The sequence below is a fragment of the Pseudorca crassidens genome, chromosome 15 (assembly GCF_039906515.1).
Source record: "Pseudorca crassidens isolate mPseCra1 chromosome 15, mPseCra1.hap1, whole genome shotgun sequence".
Classification (NCBI taxonomy): Eukaryota; Metazoa; Chordata; class Mammalia; order Artiodactyla; family Delphinidae; genus Pseudorca; species Pseudorca crassidens.
The window spans coordinates 64,067,814-64,088,632 of NC_090310.1; the positions used below are offsets into that span (position 1 = coordinate 64,067,814).

The 20,819-nt window shown below is 39.0% G+C and overlaps 1 protein-coding gene across 2 annotated transcripts in view; it reads left to right on the forward strand.

The window, feature by feature from the left end:
* Positions 1-20,819, forward strand: part of CBFA2T2 (CBFA2/RUNX1 partner transcriptional co-repressor 2) — a 169,997-nt gene that overhangs the window by 114,616 nt on the left and 34,562 nt on the right. For both annotated transcript variants that reach the window (XM_067707834.1, XM_067707835.1), the window contains exons 2-3: positions 7,066-7,209; positions 10,673-10,914. In XM_067707834.1, the coding sequence (XP_067563935.1) occupies positions 7,066-7,209; positions 10,673-10,914 (386 nt within the window). The remainder of the gene's footprint in view (positions 1-7,065; positions 7,210-10,672; positions 10,915-20,819) is intronic.

Here is a 20,819-nt window from a genome sequence, read left to right on the forward strand (position 1 = left end):
CTTTTGCACAGCAAAGGAAACCATAAACAAGGTGAAACGACAACCCGCAGAATGGGAGAAAATATTTGCAAACGAATGAATGGACAAAGGATTAATCTCCAAACTATATAAATAGCTCCTGCAGCTCAGTATTAAAAAAACAAACAACCCAATCCAAAAAGGGCAGAAGACCTCAGCCTCAATAGGCATTTCTCCAAAGAAGACGTACAGATGGCCAAGAAGCACATGAAAAGCTGCTCAGCATCACTAATTAGTAGAGAAATATAAATCAAAACTACAGTGAGGTATCACCTCACACCAGTTAGAATGGGCATCATCAGAAAATCTACAAACAACAAATGCTGGAGAGGGTGTGGAGAAAAGGGAACCCTCTTGTACTGTTGGTGGGAATGTAAATTGATACAGCCACTATGGAGAACAGTATGGAGGTTCCTGAAAAAACTAAAAATAGAATTACCATATGATCCAGCAATCCCAGCACTGGGCATATACCCAGAGAAAACCATAATTCAAAAAGACGCATGCACCCGAATGTTCATTGCAGCACTATTTACAATAGCCAGGTCATGGAAGCAACCTAAATGCCCATCGACAGATGAATGGATAAAGAAGTTGTGGTACATGTATACAATGGAATATTACTCAGCCATAAAAAGGAACGAAATTGGGTCATTTGTTGAAACCTGGATGGATCTGGAGACTGTCATACGGAGTGAAGTAAGTCAGAAAGAGAAAAACAAATATTGTATGTAATCACATATATGTGGAACCTAGAAAAATGGTACAGATGAACTGGTTTGCAGGACAGAAATTGAGACACAGATGTAGAGAATAAACGTATGGACACCAAAGGGAGAATGCCACGGGGGGGTTATGGTGGTGGTGTGATCAACTGGGCGATTGGGATTGACATGTACACACTGGTGTGTATAAAATTGCTGACTAATAAGAACCTGCTGTATATTAAAAAAATTCCAATGTATTTATCAATGTGGAATGGGAAAATTTGTTTTTTCAATCCCTATTGTAGTATATGGTAAAGCATTATTTTTGTTTTAGTTGGGCTATGTCTTCAAGGTCCCTTGTGAAATATTTTCTGTTAATATCTTTTCTTGAGTCCTTATGCCTCAGTTTTTGTTGAATAATAAATTATGTGTCATTGTAAACAATTATTCCTGGCCATCTCCGCATATGAAGGCTGGATGTTGTTAGAAAGTTGGATGCATTGTCAGGTTTGTGGCAGAGCTACAAGGATGGGAAATGCTCATCCTTAAGCATGTCCTATGTCCATAATCAGTTTAACCAGACTTATAAGCCTGTAAGTGCAACAGTAGTTTTGCTCTGCTTTCCACTATCTTTAACAGATTAAAATAGTCATTTTTGGAAATGCTGCTTTTTTTTTTTTTGGAAATGCTTCTTATATGACAGTTACACATTTAGAACATTTACCTATTCTTGGCAGTGGTTAAAGAGAAATTGTGGTCAAGAAAATCTTTTTCCTGATTTTTCCCTTGGTTCTGATCCCAACTTTAGGGGCACCATTCAAGCTATACCCTTCATGCTTTTTGTCATGTGCTGCCTGGAAAGCCCATGTAGCCTTCCCAGTAAACCACTTAATGGTCTGTAGAGACATCCCTGGCCTTCATGAGTAAGTCATGCTTCTACTTCTTTAATTTCTTAGTATTTTGTACACATTTAAATGTATCTGTCTTTGCTGTAACTCAGGGCCCTGTCTTCTTTATCTCTTTGCCAAAGTCTGGCACAGGTCAGTCAGTAGCATGGCATCTAGAGCACCTCAAAATTCAGCTACAAATGATTGGAAATAATCCAATTCATCAGTAGAGAATTGTTCAAATAAACTGTGGTACATCCCCACAATGGGCTATCATGCATTTTTTTTATTAGTTTTTATTGGAGTATAGTTGATTTACAATGTTGTGTTAGTTTCTGCTGTACGGCAAAGTGAATCAGTTATACATATATCCACTCTTTTTTAGATTCTGTTCCCATATAGGTCATTACAGAGTACTGAGTAGAGTTCCCTGTGCTATACAGTAAGTTCTTATTAGTTCTCTATTTTATATATCGTACTGTGTATATGTCAATCCCAGTTTCCCAATTTATCCCTTACCTCCATCATGCATTTGTTAAAAAGAAAAAAAGGTTGTGGAATTAAGAATTTCAGGACATACTGTAAAATTATAAAACAAAAGAAACAAAAAACCAAGGAGTAGTATAGTTTGTGTGTGGTATGGATCAGTTGTCTGTTGCTATAAGAAACCATGCTAAAACTTAGTGGCCTAAAACAATAATTTTGGGGGTTTTTTGGGTTATGAATCTATGAGTCGGGAAGTTCTCCTGCTCTTGCTTTTGCTCATTGATTCATATGTCTGCAAGCAGTTAACTACAGATCAGACTCATTAGGTTAGGATCTTACATGTTTGGGATCAGCTGGCCTTAGCTGGTATAACTCATCTCTGCTCCATGTGGTCTCATCCTCCAGCAGACTAGTCTGGATTTGCTTTCATGGCAGGGTTAGCATTCTGAGACAGGTGTAGAACCAGCACTGTTACACTTCCATCACATTATATGGGCCAGAGCAAGTCAGGGAGCCTGGCCAGATTCAGGGGAATAAGATCCCATTTCCTGAGGCATTGCAAAAGGCATGGTGCCATTCTTAGGGATGCTTAGTTTAATGTAATTATGCTGTCTTTGTATAAATGGGGGTGGGATAAGAATTTATTTTTGCGTTTGCTCATTTGTACAGAGAAAGGATGGATGGATACACAAGAAACAGATTAAAATGGTTACATATGAGGTGGGGTATGTAGGTATAGAAGCAGGGAGTATTTCTTTTTATCTCATATATTGATTTTTGAACCATATAAATGTATACTTATAATACATACAAAAAAGAGAGTTATCTACTTAGTTAGCCTCTGCCCCCCAAAATAGTTCTCTTTAAACCATCACGATTATTTCTTAGTTAGGAATATGATTTGTTTTAAAGAAATGGTAATGGCTTTCTTGGACACCCTGTTTGGAATGGTCAGCATTTCTGTACTGTGCATCTGAAAGGTCTATACTCAGCTTATTTTCCTCATAGATGATAATCAGGAGCACTTGACCATATCTTCTTCTACCCAGAGTTTAACATAGATAAACATCTCAATGGCCAAATAAAATGATTCCTTCTAGTAGATTGTTCATCTGATTCAAGTAAACATGTAAGAGTGTCTACTGCGTTGTACCAGCCATTACTACGTATATTACATACATTTCCCTTCCCAATAACCCTGTGTTGTAAGTATTACCCTCAGAGACAGATGAAGAAAACCATAGTCACACAAGTAAGTGATAGAGCATCCTTCACATCAAGCTCACCTTCTTTCACCTAAACATCCTTCGCACTTGCAGCCCTGGGAGTTCCCCTTCTTTACAGTTGTTTGTGGGTAGCCCTTCCCCTCACATAATTGCATTTTTCTTCTCTCATTTTTATACTTCTTCTATTTATTGTTCCTTTGTCAACCTCAAAGTAAATTTTAAAGAACTGTAGTGGAAAAGCAGTTCATAATGATTTGTAAATGCCCTCATTTGTGGGCAGTTTATCATACAAGATTCTTCTCAAGTAGCACTTACCTAGGATGTTTGTTTGTGTTTAGTATTACTTTCTCTTAAAGCTACAGAATAATTCTTCTCTTTTGCTTCATGTTTGATTCTTCAAATTCCTGTGTGGAAAGAAAAATCACACTGCCGTCACACAGAAAACTTTATTATTTTGTTCTCTCTTTCATCAGTTTTCTATTTTTATGACATCCATAGCATCTTGCACAATGAAGGGGTAAAATAATTATCCAGACATATTTTTCCCTGTTTGTCCCTCTTCTTTAGCTCAGGTTGTTTGGCTTTACATTGTTAGGTGTTGAATCATGTGGTCGGTCATATTTCCGTATATATCCAAATATTTAAAATAACCAGAGCACAGTTATAGAGTGACTAAATTATCAGTTACTTTGAACCTTAGAATCTATGTTTAGGATCAAGTTGAACCTTTCTGATAAAACTAAGGGTTAATTTTCTAGGACTGAATACTTTGTCTCTTTGATTCAAGCAGTGGTGTTTATGGGCTGAAGTCACACTTAAGAAAAAAAAATTTCTTCTCTTTGAACTTTAAGCTTCTGTGGAATTGAAAAGAGCTCAAAATTTCATTGGTTCTTTCAAGGGATCCAGGTAGATGTTTTATAAAACCTAAGTTTTATAAAAATTCAGAAATGAAGTCACTTTAAACGTGATGGCATAAAGGAATGTATTGGCCACCAAGCAGAGGGTTAAAATGCCTGCTTTGGAGTGTACTCCTTATTTACCATCTGAGCAACTGCTGGATTTGTCAGTTTATAAACCAGGATAGAGCTCTCACATCATGAAGTGCATTCTTGCCACCCAGCTTCCAACAAAAATATCATCTTACATTGTACTTGGTACTTTTGCAGCTGTTGATTCTTGGATCATTCCATACAATATCTCTGAGGTCACATGGATTGTTGATAGTATACACATTTTCTTTGGGGAACAAATGTTAATGTTAACTTGCATATAGTCATAAGGCTAGTTAAGTGATAAAATCAGGACTTGACACTAGTCGTCATGTTTTCTAATCATCATTATTCTTTATTGAATACCTTCTTTATAACTATCACTAGCCTAGGCATTATCTCTAATACATCAAAATGAGGCCTGGAAAGGTGAAGTGATTAGATAAAATTCATACAGATTTTATCATTCAGTGATAAAATCGTCATTAGAATGGTGATTCACACCAAACCTCTCAGTCTCTGTACCCATACTTTTCCTACTAGACAAGGGTTGTTGCTTGAAACGTGAGGAATGATACTAGTGTTGAAGGTTTGTGAGTAGTGACGTGAATAAGAGATAGGTAGTTTTAACCTAATATAAACCGTACTCTGGAGTCTGGGTTTTCCCCAGTTTCTAAGCTTTCAGTTGGTATATAATTCAGTGTTCTGCAGTTGGGCTGCTCTTGACTTTTTCATTCTGCCAAGTGCTGACTGCTAAAACACATCTCACTGATAAGCCCTCCTCCGGCCTTTGGCACCCTTGCTGTAAAGGCAGGTGGTCTGAAGAAAGGCTCCCCCTAGGTTGTTGCACACTATACACAACACATAACAGGGCGAGACAACTGTTAGTTCCTTCCTTCTTTTCTCCCCCCGCCCTCCAGAAAGCTGGGCCCCAGATGGAAGAGCTGGAAACGTGTCAACTGTTCTCTGAAGGGCATTGAGAAAACACTGTCAAGAAGAAAAAGGCAAACGCAATACCTAATTAGTTCACTAATCAGACAGGATGACCGTCCATTTTACAAAGAAAATGTCCTGGACAGAGATGGGAAGGGTTGGCAGAGTGTGCTCACATGGCTCTCAAAGACCTACACATTTTTGTCAGGGGATTTGTAACTTGGGGGCATTGCTACCCTGATTGACTTTATATATTCATTATATCTCTTCCCAAAATGTGACCACTGCAAACTAAGGCATAAAAGTAATATTTGGGGATGTTTTCCTCTTGAGAAAGTGCCCTTGAATGTGCCAAGATGTGCCTTGTTGCCAGTGTCATGTATCCTTTTATATGTATTGTGTTTATAACTATGATCTCAGTGAAGGAAAACTTTGATTTAACATTCTCATTTGAACCTTTGGTCTCCATTTCTTGTACTTCACATTGAATTCAGCAGTTATTGGAGAATAAACACAGGGTACTTAAAGGAAAAGTTTGGAATTACTGAGAGGAACATAGCTCAATTTAAAGGTGATTATGGTAGCCATGGCCCTATTATTAACGAAGTAGGTAACAAGTTCCCTTTAATGGGAAAAAATAAGTTTTTGAAGATATTAGAACATTACTCTTCATTATCAAGTCTTCTTCATATTAGCTCAGACCTAATTCTAACATCAAGTTTAATCTACCTAATCTGACTTTCTGGGATTTGTTGCCATCAAGTGTTATCAAACAGCTGCTTATTATGAATTGTCCTCGTAGATGAAGTAGCCTGTACTTAGCTTAGGGTCAGCTCTACTTTTCTTTTTTTTTGGACAATATACATCGTAAATCACATGCTTGGTATCAGAGATGTTGACTCCACTTCATTTTTCTTACTTAGAATAGTTGATATGTATAAATATGTATTTCATCATTCATAGTAATTTATATACAACTGACTGATTCTATTTCCATGGCATGCAGTTGATGCTTACTTGTCTGGACAGTCCCACATTAGCTTTTTTTTTACCACTACTACTTCAGTTAATTTGTAAGAAGTCAAGAAAGAATGCCGTTGAGATAAGCTGAATTTATAACCTGGTTTCTTCCTTTCTCAGCCACTATCCTCACTGTTAACTCTAATGTCACATCATCCCTTGACCTTGCTGCCTTGTCTTAGATTCCTAGGATTGCTGTAAAAGTACTGTACACTGGGTGGCTTAAAACAACACTATTCTCTCACAGTTCAAGAGGTCAGAAATCCAAAATCAAGGTATCAGCAGGGTTGATTCCTTCTTGGCCTCAGAGGAAGAATCTATTCTATACCTGTCTCCTAGCTTCAGGTGTTTGCTGATAATCCTTGGCATTCCTTGGCTTGTAGATGGCAACATTCCAATCTCTGCCTCCATTGTCACATGCGTTCTCTCTGTGGGACTATGTCTGTCTTCACGTAGTAAACTTCCCTCTGTGTGTGTGTCTGTCTTTTCTCCTCTTCTTATAAGGACGTCATTCATACTGGATTTAGGAACTACCCAGATAATCCAGGGTGATCTCCTCCCCTCAAAATCCTTAACTTAATTATATCTGCAAGGACATTTTTTCCAAATAAGGAAACATTCACAGTTCAAGGAATTAAGAGGTAGACATATTTTGGGGGGCCACCATTCAGCCTATTATACTAAGAAAGCATCTTCTTCACTTCTCAGTCCTCTAGGTAAATATGTTGGTATTTCAGATTGTTGTGACTACTTTTCTTTTATAGAAAATTCTGATTTCCATTCCTTTTATTCTCTACAGTTGGTGCTGACAAAAGGGTGCCAGCAATGCCTGGATCGCCTGTGGAAGTGAAGATACAGTCAAGATCCTCACCTCCCACCATGCCACCCCTCCCACCAATAAATCCCGGAGGACCTAGGCCAGTGTCATTCACTCCTACAGCATGTGAGACCTCTTAATTACTTGGGTTTGTGGTTCACCGTGACATTTGGATCTAAATGAATGTCATTAAGCCTTCTATATATACTACTTAACATTTTTAAAATGGCTGTTAACACACACACATGTGTCTTGGTTGTTTCTTTTCTAAGTTGCTTTTTCCCTCTGAGAATAGTACATAGCTGATTTAGGTATTTGGAAATTTAGTAGTCTAAATATTTTGTTTTCATACTTTTTGGCTTGTAAGTATCTATTTTAATTTCTTTGGCTCTAAAATAATGAATTTAAATTATTATATTGATTAATAGGATTCAAAGTAAGTTTCATAAAATGAATGAACTATACTCCAGGACTGTCATGGTAAGGCTTTTTACAAAAAAAATTGATTATTTTATTAGTTTACTAGGGCTGCTGTAACAAAATACCAAAGACTAGGTGGCTTAAACAACAGGAATTAATTTTTTCACAGTTCTGGAGGTTAGAAGTCCAAGATGAAGATGTCAGCAGGTTTGGTTTCTTTGGAAGCCTCTTTCCTTGTCTTGCAGATAGCTGCCTTCTTGCTCTGTCCTCTCATAGCCTTTCCTTGTGCATGTGCATCCTTGGTGCTCCCTCCTCTTCTTATAAGTACAACAGTCATATTGGATTAGGACTTAGGCAGATGACCTCATTTAACCTTTAAGGGCCCTATCTCCAAATATAGTCACATTCTGAGGTACTGGGGGTCACAACTTCAACATAGGAGTTTGGGAGGGGGATACAGTTTAGTCCATAACAAATATATTAGACAATAAATAAAAGTTGTTCAGCCTTGCTAGTCACCAAGGAAATGCAAACTAAAACCCAATGTAGTACTACATACACCCACAAGAATGTTCAGAATAAAAAAGAATATCAAGTTTTGGTGAGTATGTGTGGAGCAACTTGAACAATCGTACATTGTTTATGAGAAAAATTTTTGGTAGTATCTACTAAAGCTGAATTTCCCCAAACCCTGTAACTCCGTAAATTTAGTCCTAAAACCTCAATTTAAAAAAGAAGGTTTAATTATTTATTGCCCCAAAACATTTGAAATTGAGTAACTGGCAGCTGTAACAATTTGAGCCAAAGTTTATGAAATGAAGTTTGATACCCTTTTTTCTTAAATTGTATTTTTTATCTCAAAGTTAAACAGCCTTAGATAAAGATACTATCTTGAAGTGAAACAGATTTAAACCCAGGCTGTCATTCAGATTTCAAGATATAGACAGTTGGGGTGTGTGTGCGTGTGTGTGTGTGTGTGTGTGTGTGTGTGTGTGTGTGTGTGTGTAGTCAACCCTTTTGACCCTCGTATTTGACTATTTAGGGATGAATATGTTTTATTTCAGAAAATGTGATCATACACTTCACTGAAATTGTAAAACAGCCCGTGTAAGTGTCAGGGTGGCGAAAAGCATAGCAATGTATTATTTTTACAGGTTGCTTCAAAAGAGGGCAGCTCTCCAATGGCAATGGACCTTTCTGTGAACACAAAGAAATGGTACACCATTGCAGCTGACTTTCTGTATTGCTGAGGTTGAGTGTTGAGCCTTCCTTTCCAGTAGCTCTAGCATCCTTCACTGGGAGACACAGTAGAGACACCCTCTTTTTCTCAGCTTGTTAACCTTTTATGCATTGAGCCATACACATACAGCATACACAGTTCATAACAGCTTAGCTAATTATGATATACACAGATGTGTGTTTAATCAAGAAGTAGACAGTCTTTCAAGGCAGTATAATACAGAAAGAAATAAGTATAATTTGGTAAGTAAAATAATGGAAGCATGTACATGGGCAGCACAGAACAAAGTTATTAAATCTAGTAGGAGCAGTGGAGTCTGTCAAATAATGCTTCTTAATACAGGTGATATGTTTTTAGACTTAGTTTTACTTTCTTAAATTTTCAAGCCTGGATATGATTAAATGAAAAATCTATTGACACTTAGGCACTAGGTAATTTTATTTCATTCATCAGGGAAGAAGGAGCTTTGCCTCCAAGAACATAGCTCTAGAGTTGTGTTCCAAATTAAAACTACAAGAAATGACTGTTAAGAACAATGGGCAGGGACTTCCCTGGTGCTGTAGTGGTTAACAATCCACCTGCCAATGCAGGGGACACAGGTTCGATCCCTGGTCCTGGAAGATCCCACATGCCACAAAGCAACTAAGCCCGTGCGCCACAACTACTGAGCCCGTGCGCTTAGAGCCCGTGCCCTGCAACAAGAGAAGCCACCTCAGTGAGAAGCCTGCACACCACAACAAAGAGTAGCCCCAGCTTGCCGCAGCTAGAGAAAGCCCCACATGCAGCAACAAAGACCCAAGGCAGACAAAAATAAAAATAAATACATAAATTTATTAAAAAAAGGAAAAAGAACAGGTAAATAGGAAAACCGTAATTTATCACATGTATTATAATTTGAGCAGAAATATAGAATGGAAGTGTCCCATGTGGTATCTAGAAAATGCTATATTGAATGACCAAGAATTTGGCACTGTCAAGGCAGAGAAAAACTGATTTTAATGGACATGAATATTCTGAGTGGTCAAAGAGATATATAGCTCATTGCAGGAACAGGTCATTAAACCTATAGCCTAGAAAAAAACATTTCTCACATTAACACAACTCTCTACTTTCTGATTATCTTGTTTAAATGCTATATATATATTTTTTAATATAAATTTATTTATTTAATTTATTTTTGGCCGCATTGGGTTTTTGTTGCTGCGTGTGGGCTTTCTCTAGTTGTGGCGGGCAGGGGCTACTCTTAATTGCAGTGCGTGGGCTTCTCATTGCAGTGGCTTCTCTTATTGTGAAGCATGGGCTCTAGGTGCACGGGCTTCAGTAGCTGTGGCATGCAGGCTTAGTAGTTGTGGCTCGTGGGCTCTAGAGCACAGGCTCAGTAGTTGTGGTGCACAGGCTTAGTTGCTCTGTGGCATGTGGGATCTTCCCAGACCAGGGCTTAAACCCATGTCCCCCGCATTGGCAGGCGGATTCTTAACCACTGTGCCACCAAGGAAGCCTCCAGATGCTATATTTAAATTGACTGCTTAAATTCTTTGGGAACCTGAGGTTGGGAAGGAGGTGTCACATAAAAGATGGGCATGAGTGTCCAGTCATTGGAAATACATATTCTACCAGACTTCTCTCATGCAGCCTATTGCAAGAAGTCTTAAAAACTACCCATCCCTCCCCTTGGCACCTGTAGAATCTAGATGTCCCTTCTCTTTGCTCTTGTAGCACTCATACTCTTCTAACACTTTATGTTATTCTGTTACCATTTTTTACCTGGCAACCTGTCTCACTATAAAGCAACATTGCTGAGGGCTGAAAACATGTCTTGTATACTCTTTTAACATGTGATTTACAAAATTTAAATGAAGGCAAATGCAAAAAAAGAAGAAATTAGCAGAGATCCTTATGTTTTGCACTTAAACCAAGTCTTTCTTTTAGTGAGCAACGGCATCAACCATTCTCCTCCCACCCTGAATGGTGCCCCATCACCACCACAGAGATTCAGCAATGGTCCTGCCTCTTCCACATCATCTGCACTAACAAATCAACAGTTGCCAGCCACTTGTGGTGCCCGGCAGCTCAGCAAGTTGAAACGTTTCCTCACCACTCTGCAACAGTTTGGCAATGACATCTCACCTGAGATTGGGGAGAAGGTGCGGACTCTTGTTCTAGCACTGGTGGTAAGTACATCACTGTCGACAGCTGCTTGAGTATATGGCTCAGAACTGAAGCCAGCAGAGAGGTTGTACATACTTCTCCTCATTCCCTAACTTGTAGCAGTGTGGCAGATTCTACAGTCTAGATTAGTTTAACTTGTATAATAATGTTGAATCATGGATTTCAGTTGTGGATAATGTTTATCAAAGAAACAAAAGCAAAATCTATAACGTTTTACCGTATTGTTTCTTTTCTTTTTTTTTTCTTTTTTTTTTTTTTTTTTGCGGTACACGGGCCTCTCACTGTTGTGGCCTCTCCCGTTGTGGAGCACAGGTTCCGGACGTGCAGGCTCAGCGGCCATGGCTCACGGGGCCCAGCCGCTCTGCGGCATGTGGGATCCTCCCGGACCAGGGCACGAACCCGTGTCCCCTGCATCGGCAGGTGGACTCTCAACCACTGCGCCACCAGGGAAGCTCTACCGTATTGTTTCTTACGGTATCAATTTAATTCCGATAAACAACTTTAAATTTCTCTTAAAAGTGAGTTTCAAGAGGCCCACTGAGGTTCAACTAAGTTGTGTTCCTTAATATATTCAGTGCCTGGTGCATTGTTTCCAAACCAGAGAAAAAAGACAAATGGTTTAATTTTCAAGATAATAATTTGTGAAATTACAAGTTTTGTGGTCTAAATATATAGTATCAAATGGATTACATTCTTCAGCTCCTCGTGCAAATACAATTTCTTTAGGATTTTCAAGGAACAAATTTTTTTCCCATACTGAGTGGCAAATCCATGATATAAGGTAGTGATCTTCTTACGTTGACAGCTGGGAGAGGTTTGACTCTTAGTGTATATAAGGGACGAGCTTCCAGTTCTTAATGTTTGTAAATTGAATTCCTCAAGATTTACCTCAACTAAAAGCACACTGTGCTCCTGCATATTACCCTCTGTATGTGATAAAGATGAATCACAGTACTAAATTTTTACCAGGCAGTTCTCAAAGTGTGATTAGGGACCCCTAGGATTTCTCAAGACCCTTTTTGGAAGTCCAAGAGGTCAAAAACATTTTCATAATAATACTAAAATGTTACTTGCCTTTTGACTCTTATTCTCTCATGACTGTATTGTGGAATTTTCTAGAGGCTGCTTGACATAGGATGTTGAAACAGGTTAAATGCAGAAGCAAATTAGGAGAATCCAGCTCTCTTTTATTAAGCTAGATAGCAGAGAGATTTGCAAAACTGTACAAACAGTGCCATTCTCCTTACTACATTTTTTAACCATTTTTAAAAATTGAAGGATAGTTAATTTACAACGTTGTGTTAGTTTCAGGTGTACAGCAAAGTGATTCAGTTATATTCTTTTTCAGATTCTTTTCCATTATAGGTTATTACAAGGTATTGAATATGGTTCCCTGTGCTATACAGCAGGTCCTTGTTATGTATCTATTTTATACATAGTAATGTGTATCTGTTAATCTCAAATTCCTAATTTATTCCTTCCCCACTTTCCCTTTTGGTAAACATAGTTTGTTTTCTATGCCCGTGAGTCTATTTCTGTTTTGTAAACAAATTCATTTATATCATTTTTTTAGAGTCAACATTTAAGTGATAATTGGAATTCCCTGGCAGTCCAGTGGTTAGGACTCTGTGCTTTCACTGCTGTGGGCCATGGTTCAATCCCTGGTTGGGGAACTAAGATTCTGCAAGCTGCGCCACACAGCTAAAAAAGAAAAAAATTTCAGCGATATTGTATGCTATTTGTCTTTCTCTGCCTGACTTACTTCACTTAGTATGATAATCTCTTTCTAGATCCATCCATGTTGTTGCAAATGGCATTATTTCATTCTTTTTTATGACTTAGTAATATTCCATTGTGTGTATATGCTGCATCTTCTTTATCTATTTATCTGTTGATAGACATTTAGGTTGTTTCCATGTCTTGGCTATTGTAAATACTGCTGCTGTGAACATAGGGGTGCACGTATCTTTTCAAAATATAGCTTTGTCCAGATATATGCTCAGGAGCATATGACAACTCTATTCCCACCAACAGTGGGAATGTAAAAGAAAAAGGTTTCCTTTTTCTCCATACCCTCTCCAGCATTTATTATTTGGAGACTTCTTAATGATGGCCATTCTGACCAGCATGAGATGGCACCTCATTGTAATTTTGATTTGCATTTCTCTAGTAATTAGCAGTGTTGAGCATTTTTCCATGTGCCTGTTGGCCATCTGTATATCTTCTTTGGAGAAATGTCTATTTTGGTCTTCTGCCTATTTTTTTTAAATTGGGTTGTTTGTTTTTTTGATATTAAGCTATATGAGCTGTTTGTATATTTTGGAGATTAATCTCTTGTCAGTTGCATTGTTTGCAAGTATTTTCTCCCAGCCTGTAGATTGTCTTTTCATTTTGTATATGGTTTCCTTTGCTGAGCAAAAGCTTTTAAGATTAATTAGATCCCATTTGTTTATTTATTTTTTTATTTCCTTACTCTAGGAGATGGATCCAAAAATATATTGCTGTGATTTATGTCAAAGAGTGTTCTGCCTATGTTTTCCTCTAGGAGTTTTACAGTATCCAGTCTTATATTTAGGTCTTTAATCCATTTTGGGTTTATTTTTCTATATGGTGTTAGAGAATGTTCTAATTTCATTCTTTTACATGTAGTTGTCCAGTTTTCCCAGCACCACTTATTGAAGAGACTGTTTTTTCTGCGTTGTATATTCTTGCCTCCTTTGTTGTAGATTAATTGACCATAAGTGCATGGGTTTATTTCTGGGCTTTCTGTCCTTTTCCATTGATCTGTGTGTCTGTTTTTGTGCCAGTACCATACTTTTTTGATTACTGTAGCTTTGTAGTATAGTCAAGTTAGGGAGTGTGATTCCTCCAGCAGTGTTTTTTCTCAAGATTGTTTTGGCTATTTGGGATCTTTAGTGTTTCCACACAAATTAAAAATTTTTTTGTTCCAGTTCTGTGAAAAATGCCATTGGTGATTTGATAGGGATTGCATTGAATCTGTAGATTTCCTTGGGTAGTATGGTCATTTTAACAATATTCATTCTTCTAATCCAAAAACAAGGTATATCTTTGCATCAGTTTGTCATCTTCAGTTTCTATCATCGGTGTCTTGTAGTTTTGGGGTACAGGTATTTTCCCTCCTTAGGTACATTTATTCCTAGATATTTTATTCTTTTTGATGTAATGTTAAATGGGATTGTTTGCTTAATTTCTCTTTCTGATATTTTGTTGTTAGTGTATAGAAATGCAACAGATTTCTGTATATTAATTTTGTATCCTGCAACTTTATTGAATTCATTGATGAGCTCTAGTATTTTTCTGGTAGCATCCTTAGGATTTTCTGTATGTAGCATCATGTCGTCTGCAAACAGTGACAGTTTTACTTTTACTTTTCCAGTTTGGATTCTTTTATTTTTTTTTCTTCTCTGATTGCTGTGGCTGGGACTTCCAAAACTATGTTGAATAAAAATGGCAAGAGTGGAAATCCTTTTCTTGTTCCTGATCTTAGAGGAAATGCTTTCAGCTTTTCACCCTTGAGTATGCTGTTAGGTGTCGGTTTGTCATATGTGGCCTTTATTATGCTAAGTATGTTCTCTCTGTGCCCACTTTCTGAAGAGTTTTTATCATAAATGGGTGTTGAATTTTATCAGAAGCTTTTTCTGCATCTGTTGAGATGATCATATGGTTTTTATTCTTCAGTTTGTTAATGGGTGTATAACATTGATTAATTTGTGGTGACCATGGTGTATAATCCTTTTAATGTATTGTTGGATTCTGTTTGCTGGTATTTTGTTGAGGATTTTTGCATCTGTGTTCATCAGTGGTATTGGCCTGTAATTTTCTTTTTTTTTGTAATATCTTTATCAGGGTGATTGTGACCTCATAGAATGAGTTTGGAAGTGTTCCTCCCTCTGCCATTTTTTGGAATAGTTTCAGAAGGATAGGTATTAATGCTTCTTTAAATGTTTGGTATAATTCACCTGTGAAGCCATCTGGTCTTGGACTTTTGTTTGTTGGGAGTTTTTAAGTTGCTTATTTAATTTCTTTTTTTTTTAATTTTATTTATTTTTGGTTGTGTTGGGTCTTTGTTGCTGCGTGTGGGCTTTCTCTAGTTGTGGCAAGTGGGGGCTACTCTTTGTTGCAGTGCACAGGCTTTTCATTGCGGTGGCTTCCCTTGTTGCGGAGCACGATCCCTAGAGCATGCGGGCTTCAGTAGTTGTGGCTCACAGGCTCTAGAGCACACACTCTGTGGTTGTGGCTCACTGGCTTGGTTGCTCTGCGGCATGTGGGATCTTACCGGACCAGGGATCGAGCCCATGTCCCCTGCATTGGCAGGCAGATTTTTAACCACTGCGCCACCGGGGAAACCCCAGGTTGCATATTTAATTTCATTACTGGCAATTGGCTGGTTCATATTTTCTGTTTCTTCCTGGTTCAGTCTTGGCAGGTTGTACATTTCTAAGAATTTGTCCATTTCTTCTAGGTTGTCCATTTTATTGGTATATAGCTGCTCCTAGTAGTCTCTTAAGATCCTTTGTGTTTCAGTGGTGTCAGTTGTAACTTCTCCTTTTCTGATTTTATTGATTTGGGCCCTCTCCCTTTTTTTTCTTGATGAGGCTGGCTAAAGGTTTATCAATTTTGTTTATCTTTTCAGAGAACCAGTTTTTAGTTTCATTGATGTTTTCTGTTTTGTTTTTCTTTTAGTCTCTACTTCATTTATTTCTGCTGTGATCTTTATGATTTCTTTCCTTCTACTAACTTTGGGTTTTGTTTGTTCTTCTCTAGTTGCTTTAGGTGTAAGTTTAGGTTGTTCATTTAAGATTTTTCATGTTTCCTGAGGTAAGCTAGTATCACTATAAACTTCCCTCTTAGAACTGCTTTTGCTGCGTCCCATGGGTTTTGGATTGTGTTTTCATTTTCATTTGTCTCTAGGTATTTTTTTATTTCCTCTTTGATTTCTTCAGTGATCCATTGGTTGTTCAGTAGCATGTTGTTTAGCCTCCATGTGTTTGTGTTTTAAAAGAGGCTTGATATGATTTCAGGTTTCTTAAATTTACCAAGTCTTGCTTTCTTGCCCATCATGTGATCTGTCCTGGAGAATGTTCCATTTACACGTGCAAAAAATTTGTATCCTGCTGCTTTCAGATGGAATGCCCTGTAAATATCAATTAAGTCCATCTGGTCTAATGTGTCATTTAAGACCTGTGTTTCCTTACTGAGTTTCTGTCTGGATGATCTGTCCATTGATGTAAGTGGGGTATTAAAGTTCCCCACTATTATTGTGTTACCATCAGTTTCTCCTTTTATGTCTGTTAACATTTGCCATATAATTGAGGTGCTCCTATGTTGTGTGCATACGTATTTACAATTAATTGTTCTATCTTCTTCTTGGATTGATCCTTTGATCATTATGTTTGTTTGGTTGGTTTTTTTTGGCCACACTCCTTAGCTTGTGGGATCTTAGTTCCTTGACCAAGGATTGAACCCAGGCCCTCGGCAGTGAGAGCACGGAGTCCTAATTACTGGACCACTAGGGAATTTCCAGTCATAGCCTTTTTCTTTCTTTCTTTTTCTAAAAAATATTTATTTGTTTATTTTATTTATTTGGTTGCACTGGGTCTTAGTTGCAGCAGGCATGTTCCTTAGTTGCAGCTTGGTGGCTTCTTAGTTATGGCATGCAAACTCTTCATTGTGGCATGCATGTGGGATCTAGTTCCCTGACCAGGGATCGAACCCAGGCCTCCTGCATTGTGAGCGTGGAGTCTTCCACTGCAACACCAAGGAAGTCCCCACATTCTTTATTTTAAAGTCTCTTTTGTCTGATATGAGTATTGCTACTCCAACTTTCTTTTGATTTCCATTTGCATGGAATACCTCTTCCCATCTCCTCACTTTCAGTCTGTATTTGTCTCGAAATCTGAAGTGAGTCTCTTGTAGGCAGCATATATATGGGTCCTGTTTTTGTATCCATTCAGCAGTCTGTCTTGTGGTTGGAGCATTTAGTCCATTTATATTTAGAGTAATTATTGATATGCGTGTACCTATTGTCATTTTGTTAATTGTTTTGGATTTGTTTTTGTAGGTCTTTTTTTCACCTTCTTTTGTCCTCTTCTGTGATTTGATGACTATCTTTAGTGTTGTGTTTGCATTCCTGTTTCTTTTTTGTATGTATATTTATTATAGATTTTGTATAGCAGCCTGTATATATGTTTTTGTATAGCAGGTTTTTGTATAGCAGCCTATATATATATATATACATGCTTGTTTTAAGTTGCTGATCTCTTACTTTCAAATGGGTTTTAGATACCCTGCATTTGTACTCTGCTCCCCTCATGATTATTGTTTTTGATATTATATTTTACATCTAATTGTTCTGTGTGTTTCTTTTGTTTTTAAAAATTTATTTATTTTATTTATTTATTTTTGACTGCGTTGGGTCTTTGTTACTGCGCGTGGACTTTCTCTAGTTGTGGTGAGCAGGGCTTACTCTTAGTTACAGTGCGCGGTCTCCTCATTGTGGTGGCTTCTCTTGTTGCGGAGCACAGGCTCTAGGCGTGCGGCTTCATTAGTTGTGGCACACAGGCTCAGTAGTTGTTGCTTGCAGGCTCTAGAGCACAGGCTCAGTAGTTGTGGCACGTGGGTTTAGTTGCTCTGCGGCATGTGGGATCTTCCGGACCAGGGCTTGAACCCATGTTCCGTGCATTGGCAGGCAGATTCTTAACTAATGTGCCACCAGGGAAGTCAGTTTTGTGTGTTTCTTTTTTTCTTTTTTTTTTTTTTTGGTACACGTGCCTCTCACTGTTGTGGCCTCTCCCGCTGCAAAGCACAGGCTCCGGACACACAGGCCCAGCGGCCATGGCTCACGGGCCCAGCTGCTCCGCGGCATGTGGGATCTTCCCAGACCGGGGCATGAACCTGTGTCCCCTGCATCGGCAGGTGGACTCTCAACCACTGCGCCGCCAGGGAAGCCCCTTCTTTTGTCTTTTAACTACCTCCCCAGTAGCTTTGTATATGGATGATTCCCTACCTTTTTTGTATTTTTGCCTTTACCAGTAAGCTTTTCCATTTCATAATTTTCTTGTTTCTAATTGTGGCCTTTTCTTTTCTGCCTAGGGAAGTTCCCTTAGCATTGGTCATAAAGCTGGTTTAGGGTGCTGAATTCTTTTAGCTTTTGCTTGTCTGTTAAGCTTTTGATTTCTCCACCAAATCTGAATGAGAGCCTTGCTGGGTAGAGTATTCTTGGTTGTAGGTTTTTCTCTTTCATCACTTTAAGTGTATTGTGCCACTCCCTTCTGGTCTGCAGAGTTTCTGCTGAAAAAAATCAGCTGATAGCCTTATTAGGAGTTCCTTTGTGTGTTGTTGCTTTTCCCTTATTGCTTTTAATATTCTCTCTTTATCTTTAATTTTTGTCATTTCGATTACAGTGTGTTTTGGTGTGTTTCTCTGCAGGTTAGTCTTGTATGGCAGGGGTCCCCAACCCCTGGGCCATGGACCAGTAGCAGTCCGTGGCCTGTTAGGAGCTGGACCGCACAGCAGGATGTGAGTGGCAGGAGAGTGAGCTAAGCTTCATCTGCCACTCCCCATCGCTCGCATTAATGCCTGAACCATCCCATCCCCCACCCCGCCCCCTGTGGAAAAATTGTCTTCCATGAAACCAGTCCATGGTGCCAAAAAGGTTGGAGACTGCTGCTGTATGGGACTCTGTACCTCCTGGACTTGGGTGACTATTTCCTTTCCCAGGTTAGGGAAGTTTTCAGCTATTATCTCTTCACACATTTTCTCAGGCCCTTTCTCTCTTTTTCTACTCCTTCTGGGTCCCCTATAATGCAAACATTAGTGAGCTTGATGTTGTTCCAGAGGTCTCTTACACTGTCTTCATTTCTTTTCATTCTTTTTTCTTTTTGACGGCAGTGATTTCCACTACTCTGTGTTTCAGCTCACTGATCCATAATTCTGCCTCGTTTAGTCTACTGTTGATTCCTTCTAGTGTGTTTTTCATTTCTGTCATTATATTCTTCTGTTTGGTTGCTCTTTATATTTTCTAATTCTTTGTTAAAAACTGCTAGTTTATTGCTCTCTGCATATATTTTCCTCCCAAGTCCTGTGATCATCTTTATGATGATTACTCAACTCTTTCTTGGGTAGATTGCCTATCTCCACATCACTGGTTCTTCTTCTGGGGTTTTATCTTGTTCCTTTGTCTGAAACATTCTTCTGTCACCTCATTTTTTTAATGTTTATTTATTTGTCTGCACCAGGTCTTAGTTGCAGCACATGGGATCTTCAGTGCCATGTGCAGGATCTTTTACTTGCAGCAAGCATGCAGGATCTTTTTTTTTAGTGCAGCATGCAGGGTCTTTAGTTGTGGCATGCAAACTCTCAGTTGCAGCATGTGGGATCTAGTTCTGTGACCAGGGATCGAACCCTGGCCCCCTGCATCCAGAGCGCAGAGTCTTAGCCACTGGACCACCAGGGAAGTCCCCGCCTCATTTTGTCTAAATTGCTATTTGTATTTTTATGTATGTGATAGGTTAGTTATGTTTCTCAGCCTTAGAGGAGTGGTCCTCTGTAGGAGATGTCCTATGTGTCCCAGCAATGCACTCCCCTCTCATCACCCAAGGGCCACAGGCCAGCTGGTCCCAGGGTAGTGTCTCGCCTACGTTTGCAGAGTTGCAGCAAAAATCTGTATCCACCACAAGTGCTTGAAGTTATTGCCTTTTTGAAGAAAAACATACTTCTGGCAACAAATTGCATCACTTGTGGAATCTTGCTTAACTTCAATACTACAGCCAATGCCATGCTGCACCAAATCTGTATACTACATTTTTGAGATAAGTACAGTTATTTTGAAATGAGTTAATAATAAATATTGTTTAAATTCTCAGTTTTAATTTCGGATATAATGATTATCAATAGATGTAACCCATATTAATTAGAGGGATTATGAGACTAAAATGTTTCTGAACTGCTGCTTTAAAAGATGATTCAGTATTGTACAGAGGAAACCACTTTCATACAAGGCAAAATGCAATAAATGACTTTTTCCTCATTTGAGATTCTATCCCTGTTGTTTTGTATAACTGTAGGTGGTTCATTGTCATTGCTGTATAATGTTTCATTGTAGGAATATACCACAGTTTATACTTTTTGATGGACATTTGAGTTGTTTATATTTTGAGGCAGCATCAGGGGTCCCCCAGTACCACCCCCATGTCTTGAGATTTGCTAGAATTGTCCAGACTTGGCATATAGTTGTGCTCACAGCTAAGTTTTTTTTTGGGGGGGGCTGCATCAGGTCTTAGTTGCAGCCCACAGGATCTTTGTTGAGGCATGCAGGATCTTTCGTTACAGCATGCAGGCTCTTCATTGTGGTGCACAGGCTTCTCTTTAGTTGTGGCATGCAGGTTTTCTCTTCTCTAGTTGTGGCGCGCAGCTTCCAGAGCACGTGAGCTCTGTAGTTTGTGGCACACGGGCTCTAGATGAGGCGCACGAACTCAGTAGTTGTGGCACGCGGGCTTAGTTATCCTGCACCATGTGGGATCTTAGTTCCCTGATGAGAGATCAAACCTGCGTCCCCTGTATTGCAAGGCAGATTCTTTACCACTGGACCACCAGGGAAGTCCCTAAGATTTAATACAGAGGCATAATAAAGGTACACAGCTGGGGCTTCCCTGGTGGCGCAGTGGTTGGGAGTCCGCCTGCCGATGCAGGGGACACGGGTTCGTGCCCCGATCCGGGAAGATCCCACATGCTGCGGAGCGGCTGGGCCCGTGAGCCATGGCCACTGAGCCTGCGCGTCCAGAGCCTGTGCTCCGCAGTGGGAGAGGCCACAACAGTGAGAGGCCCGCGTACCGCAGGGGAAAAAAAAAAGATACACAACTGGATCAAAAAGGTGAGAAACACAGTT